The sequence below is a fragment of the Asparagus officinalis genome, chromosome 3, assembly GCF_001876935.1.
Source record: "Asparagus officinalis chromosome 3, Aspof.V1, whole genome shotgun sequence".
In the NCBI taxonomy this organism is placed as follows: domain Eukaryota; kingdom Viridiplantae; phylum Streptophyta; class Magnoliopsida; order Asparagales; family Asparagaceae; genus Asparagus; species Asparagus officinalis.
The window spans coordinates 112,274,440-112,281,324 of NC_033796.1; the positions used below are offsets into that span (position 1 = coordinate 112,274,440).

Here is a 6,885-nt window from a genome sequence, read left to right on the forward strand (position 1 = left end):
ACTGATCTATTTACAACTAACAAGCAAATAAATATTTTTTTTTGAGAGAACTATGGGAAATCAAATTACATTTTAGAAAATTACTGATCTATTTGCTATTGGCCGCTATTTACAACACATGGCAAATAGATCTCTTATTCTTCCTGATTAATGCTTGTTTTGTACTACTTTACTTTGAATGATCTCTATTCTATAATAAAAATACTTTTTGTTACCTTCAGCAAATAAACTTTTGCTTTTATGTTTTGGCAATTTAATCTTTTGTACCTAGGTTTCAGATGTTCATAAATGTACTAAAAATCTAGATGCATCAGCTTTTGATTACTATTATTATTATTATTGAGTCATTCAATATTTCATGTCATATAAGTTAAAGAAGAAATAGTAATTATGTTGCATATTCTGATGATAACGATAATTAGAAACATGCAGCTCCATCTAGATTTTTTCAAACTTAATTAGCAGTCCTGCTTGATGTTGTGCAATATATAGAAAAACACAGTATATTACTATTCTTATTTATTAATATTATTATTCATAATAATTTTCGAATCTATCATTCAATAAAACAGTACATACTGTATTCTAGATTTGAATAAGAAGTATACAAGACCTTTTCAGTAAGTGTTCAGATAGACATTGTTTCAAAGAACAAAGAATACAGACCCATTAAAGCTACTAGATGATTTTCATTATCCAGTGGAGACAAAATTACAGCACCGGAATTACAGTTTATTCAGTCTGAAATTAAGGATAAATTGATGTCCAAACTTGATAATATATAGAATACACTAATACAGGATACCATTCACCAAAAAAACATAGAACAATTGATAAGCAAGTCAGAGAACAACAACAAGAGGAATAAACAACTCGAGGAAGAATAGATGGAATTGTATGGATTTCAAAAGCAACAACGAGAGTACTAAACATTTAAATACTAATGTCATGGATTTCAAAAGCAACATAAGACGTAATTGCGTGATTGATACCTCTAATATCAAGGCAATGGCATGTTTGTGCTTTGCAAGTTCCTCTTCCATTTTGGTCTTGTCCTGTAATAATGAAGTTAAAAACCATAACATACAAAAGAACATTTTCTGAGGCCTTTCAAGCTCCACTGGAAGTATGAGAGAAGGTCAAAAAAAAGCATGTAGTAGATAAGAGAGGAATGTTGAAGAAATAAAACAGGAAATGATGAAACAATAAATCTCAGTAAAAGTTTGCTCTCATGAGATTAAACAAAATTACAATATAAAGTAGTTGTACATACTAACAGCTTCCAGATTGTTTTAAACATAAAGAAATATCAGTAGGTACTAGAATCTACTAAGAAAATGAATTTCTCCGCTTAAAATTGGCAAGGAAAATAAAGATGAAGAAAGATAAGATAAAGATACATTTTCTTGTATATTTCTATTTTATTATTATATGTTTTTGGTTTCACGATGGACACAACAAAAAATTTAAAAAACATATCATAATTAATATGTTTAATTTTCCACTCAGCTTGTCAGAACTGACCATCAGCGGTTTACAAGTATTTGCTACTTGCTCATGGTGACTGAGATGGTAATTGACGTGTTTGCAGGCGTGCAGGTGAGGGTGCATGTAAATCTGTATTATACACACACATAAATGTTTTGGTTATATATCGTCTCTCGACTCTCTCGTATATGTATACGTCTCTATGTGTTTTTGTTGGTGCGCGGGAGTACATCTGTTTGTCTAGTGCATAAACATATATACATAGAGAACTGAATGTAATTATACTAAATGATTTCTCAACTGACAATAACTAGTAAAAAACAATCATTAACTAAATTCTTAGATAATTACTATTTGACAGACTATCTAAATGGATTAAGTTACTCAACAAACAAAATCCACAATTGGAACCATACTGCAGTAGGTTCAACATCTATACATTAGAAGGAAATCTGCTGAAAATTTTGCATCAAGTGTAAGGGCATAGAACTTGATAAATAAGGTGACACATCAAGTGTAAAGGAAAAAGGTTGATACATAGGGAGGTATATTTTAAAATTTTAAGGATCTGTCAAATACTCAAAAAGTAAGAATATCTGGGAAATCGGAGTTATGAAATACAAAAGAGCGACAATAGAGACAAATGAACATCAAACATACAAGAAAACCAGGTAGGCCGTGCAAATAAGAAATGTGCAATGATTTCAATTACCACTTTAACTTTCTGAAGAAGGTCCATCACAGTGATCCTGGACTTTTTCTGCTTCAACTTATTATCATCCCTCTCTTTCTTCAAATCTTCCTTCTGCCTTTCTAGAGTTTTCTCTAAAATCTGTTTTTATATGTTAATCAGCAAAAGAAAAGGTTCAGTAATTTTGAGCTTTACTTTACTAATATCCAATTACTAACACAAGCGAACCTGAATTCTGGTGTCCTTTTCTTGATCCTTTTTGGCCTGTTCACTTGAACTCTCGCCTATGATTTTCCTACCTGTCAATGTAGAGCAAGGTTAGCACGAGAGAAGCCAAAGCAACCAAACTTATTTGCTCATCATGGCAATACATACTTGATTTAGAATCTTCTAATTGTTTCAGAAGGGCTTGGTTTTTAAAGTGAAGTTCTTCCTTCTCTCTTGTCAGTGTCTCATTTTTCTTCTGCAACAGGAAATAACAAATAAAATTATATATATTATTTACATATGAAAAGATTCTAACAAACATAAAAACATGCATTCAATAGTAAAACCACATGTTTTAATGCTAACAACAACCTTCAAGACAGAGATAGCCTTCTTCTGCTTCTCATTTTCCTGTTTCGTGTTTACCTACATTAGATAGTAATTTTAGTGGGTCATACAAATGAAATATATAATATTTAAGTTGCAAAATCCAAAACATGCCAATAATGTGATACCTCAGCTTGAAGCGAATCCTTAAACTTTTTGTCTTGTTCAGCTAAATCTGATTGACTTTTGTCAATTACTTGCTCCAATCTTGATATAGCGTCTTGCTTCTCTAAAATAGCAGTTCTTGTGAGCTCAACCTCCAATTCTCTCTCACGCAGAATTACCTGCATGTGCACCAAATATGTATCTAAATATTAACATAAAATTTCTACACAATGTTTGAAGTATGTAGAACAAGAACTAGTAGACCCAACAATTAACTAGAAACCAACCTAAAATATTCAATGAGAGATGAGGCCAGTTCCATGTCACAGAAAAGGTAATAATTTTAAGAAGGAAAAAAAAGCAAGAAGAGATGCGGGAGGGAAAAATAAAGAACATTCAAAGAGAGCACAATGTATTAATAATTCCATTTGTAAGAAGTGAAATAAAATTGAGACATTAAACCAACCCTTCTATTACCTTCGATCAAAAGAGAAGATTGATCCTCAATCAAAATTTGAACTAACCAAAGCTTATCTAGAAGCATACAAATAGACGCTAAGATGAGTATGTATATGTATGTGTGTGTGTGTATTAAAAAAACATGTGTAGATTAGAGCATGTAAAGCATGTTCATGACTAAAATCAATAATACTTGATACAGAAGTTATGAATTGCTGGCAGAGAATAGCTAAAGCATGCGCACAAGGGACTTTCCAATTTGAAACTCACATACCAAGCATTGCTACTAATATGGAGTTCAAAGGATTCAATCTACAGCAAATGTCCATGAGTCTATGTTTGTGATTTTGTGCAACTCACTCACAATATGCAATAAGCAATAGTCCTATAGCCAGCTTTTGACCAAATTACTCATTCTCCCAGCAAAACTGTTAATTAGGAAGAATTAGATAACAATTTCGACCTATGATGACTCTAATGAAGAAAACACTGAAACAATTAGTAAAAACCAAAAACCAATAAGTATGCCAATCAAACTAACTTGAAGCTACACATACGAAACAAAGGCAGAAAACAGCAACTCACCTTAATTTGTTGATGCTCATCCTTCATCCGCTCATACTCCACAAGGTCGACATTTTTAGTACTTTCATGCAACTGCAAAAACAAAAGTAATAGCAGGCGCATTTAAGTTTTCATCTTTTAAAATAAAACATCATCAACTCTGTGATACTATTATTGAGATTTGATGAAACATCATTAGTTCATTACCTCTGTGATTCTATTATTGAGATGACCATTCTCCAGCTTAAGCATCTCAATCTCCTTCCGACAAGCATCCAACTCAAGTTCTTTTGTGCGCAGAAGGTTTACAAAATTTTCAGCTTCCATTTTGGCCATCTGAGCTGCTTCGCGAAATTTCTAGGTACAAAAATATATCCTTCCATTACAGAACGTAATGCAGAATAAAGAAAGAAAGGCAAATGCCTTACATTATGGTACATGGACATCTACACAATAAGATGAGAAAATATGTATGACACACAAACCTGGGATTCCTCAAAATTGTGCTTGTTTTCTGCCCGAAGTTGCACATTGCTTTCACGCAACAAATTGATTTCTCTTACCTGAACGCATATAAATATAAATTATTACCAATAAAACAGTCCACAAACACGCAGTTGAACAGAGTGGATATTAGATATTAATGGAAAATATTTGCTTTCGCTACAAATTTTGTTTTTTACTTGTCTATCAAAAGTTATCATCTTTTTAGCATCTGAACTAGTAAAACACATAAACAAGAATCCCAAAGCACGAGATTTCTCATCCTTTTACTAATTAAATTATGAAGATCAGGTTGGAGGAACTGATCATTTATACTATGGTGCATCATTAAGTTGCTACAGAACTTATTTTGAGGTCATTTCCTATAGGATTAATCCAATACATATTATAGCATTTCTAAAGTAGAAACCTTGGAAAAAGAGTTCAAAAAGCAAATAGATATCTTTGAGATAGAAATAAAAAAGTTACCTGAAGCTGAAGAGCTTTGAAGTCCTCATCTTTAAAGAGTTGTTCTCGAGTGTTCTCATGTTGTGAACGAAGTAATGTTTGAGCATTTTCAGAGGCCTTCAAAGCAACCTCAAGCTAAAACCACAAAATCAGTGATAAGTGAAACAATGCAAACAGAAATATATGCAATTAAAAGAAATACAGAGTCATCTATAGCAAGGAAAAATATTAAGGTAAATCTCTCATGACAGTTCATCTCAGAGAATAACCGAGCCGCAAACATAGAAAACGAATACAACATCATAAAAGGAAAAAGAAATAATTCAGCACAAAACAATATTATCGATTACGAAGATATGAGACATGACAAATACAATTGGTGGTAAGGAGACACAATAAAAAGAGGGTGGCCTATTGTTTGTTGATATGTAAATATACCATGCACGCCATGGTTGAAGAAGCAACCCGAAAATACCCATAGAAATCACTACCAAGCTTGAGTCTTGAGTCTGAAACATACACCACCATACTCCTCTTTCTATTTTAGCATTTTCATGACACATGAGGTAGTTGACAGAGCAGACACAACATACTTCAGTAAAAAAGGAAATAGATAGAATGCTAAAGACTTTTTTATTCACTAGGATTCTGTTGCATGTTTGAAAAAAATCATATGAAAGCAAGGTCTAGATCATTCATTGATGATTGATCCACATGATTTCAAATGCCAGCATACAGAAATCCTTCTGACCCCCACTGAAAAAACATGACACATTCAACATGATGTAATAAAAGAAAAAGCATAGTATATATAGTCAGTACACTGCAATAACACAGCTATCATTGAACATACTTGTGACTGAAGCCTCAACTTCTCTTGCTTTAATAAGGATATCTCAGTTTCAGCCTGCCAAGACCAAGGGTAAATTCACAGTCACAACTTGTGAAATACCTAGACAGGTACGAAATGATCATCCAATAAGGGGAAAAAAAACTTACAATTTCTTTTGATCGTCGAAGATAGCTGATCACATTTTGCAAGTCATTATCTGTTTTTGAATCTGTATTCCGGGATGATACCCCAGAAGAAGAATGTTCCTTATCCACCAATTTAGTGTGCAAAGCTTCCAATCTGTTATGCAGTAATTTGTTCTACAAGAAAATAGAAAATTACGAATGAGAAAGGCAGGTAGTAAAATATGGCTACAGTTGAGGTATAAGGTAGACTAGCTCGTCCTTAAGAAGATGCATACACGAAAGATGGGAGTCATGGGACAGCGTGGAGCTACAAATGTTTGAAATATAAAATTGATGTTTGCGCTTATCAGTAATTACCACAGAGAACTGCAAATCAATACCCAAGTCACATGAAGAAAATGGACTACATAATAAAAAAGCCCTTTTTCAATATACATAATAAGCTTTGTTTTTTGTTTTTTGTTTTAGTTTTCGTTTGTTTGTTTGTTTGTTTCCATGTAAGAAGAGAAGGTGCCGAATCCGTCCTTTAATATAAAGAGAGATTGGTGGAACTCTTAAAGGCACACAAAATTGACATGTGTCATGTTATAAAGGCACAAAAAACTGACACGTTATATCATAAGTACTAATGTGTCCCTCTTCCTACCAGAAAATGACATGTGGACACCTATATGGACACCTAATCTTATATTCACCTAAGAATTCTTATCAAATTAAAACTGTCCATAATTAGACATTTCTAATGATCAAATACATTGTAATCCTCATCAGATTAACTATCCATATTTTATGATAAATTTTTTTTCTCATAACCATATATTTAAGAAATTAAAGAAAAAAAACTCACATAAAGTGCTCATCTACATTAAATCATGGGTTAATTTTAGAAAACCCCTCAACTATGAGGGGTATCTCAGAAAGCTTCCCTTCAACTATTTTAAATTGTAAAACCCACCCATCAAATTTGAGCATATTGTAGATAACCTCCCTCAACTAAGAAAATTTGAGATAACCACCTAAACTTTGCTCACTTAATTTCCTTCAAAAATAGGTTT

The 6,885-nt window shown here is 32.6% G+C and overlaps 1 protein-coding gene across 1 annotated transcript in view; it reads right to left on the bottom strand.

The window, feature by feature from the left end:
• Positions 1 to 6,885, bottom strand: part of LOC109835617 (nuclear-pore anchor) — a 53,742-nt gene that overhangs the window by 5,278 nt on the left and 41,579 nt on the right. The window contains exons 36-47 of the mRNA XM_020403588.1: positions 5,852 to 6,004; positions 5,706 to 5,759; positions 4,874 to 4,987; positions 4,387 to 4,464; positions 4,109 to 4,258; positions 3,923 to 3,994; positions 2,902 to 3,057; positions 2,759 to 2,812; positions 2,555 to 2,642; positions 2,408 to 2,478; positions 2,201 to 2,320; positions 993 to 1,055 (exon numbers count right to left, since the gene is read on the bottom strand). Coding sequence (XP_020259177.1) covers positions 993 to 1,055; positions 2,201 to 2,320; positions 2,408 to 2,478; positions 2,555 to 2,642; positions 2,759 to 2,812; positions 2,902 to 3,057; positions 3,923 to 3,994; positions 4,109 to 4,258; positions 4,387 to 4,464; positions 4,874 to 4,987; positions 5,706 to 5,759; positions 5,852 to 6,004 — 1,173 coding nt within the window. The remainder of the gene's footprint in view (positions 1 to 992; positions 1,056 to 2,200; positions 2,321 to 2,407; positions 2,479 to 2,554; positions 2,643 to 2,758; positions 2,813 to 2,901; positions 3,058 to 3,922; positions 3,995 to 4,108; positions 4,259 to 4,386; positions 4,465 to 4,873; positions 4,988 to 5,705; positions 5,760 to 5,851; positions 6,005 to 6,885) is intronic.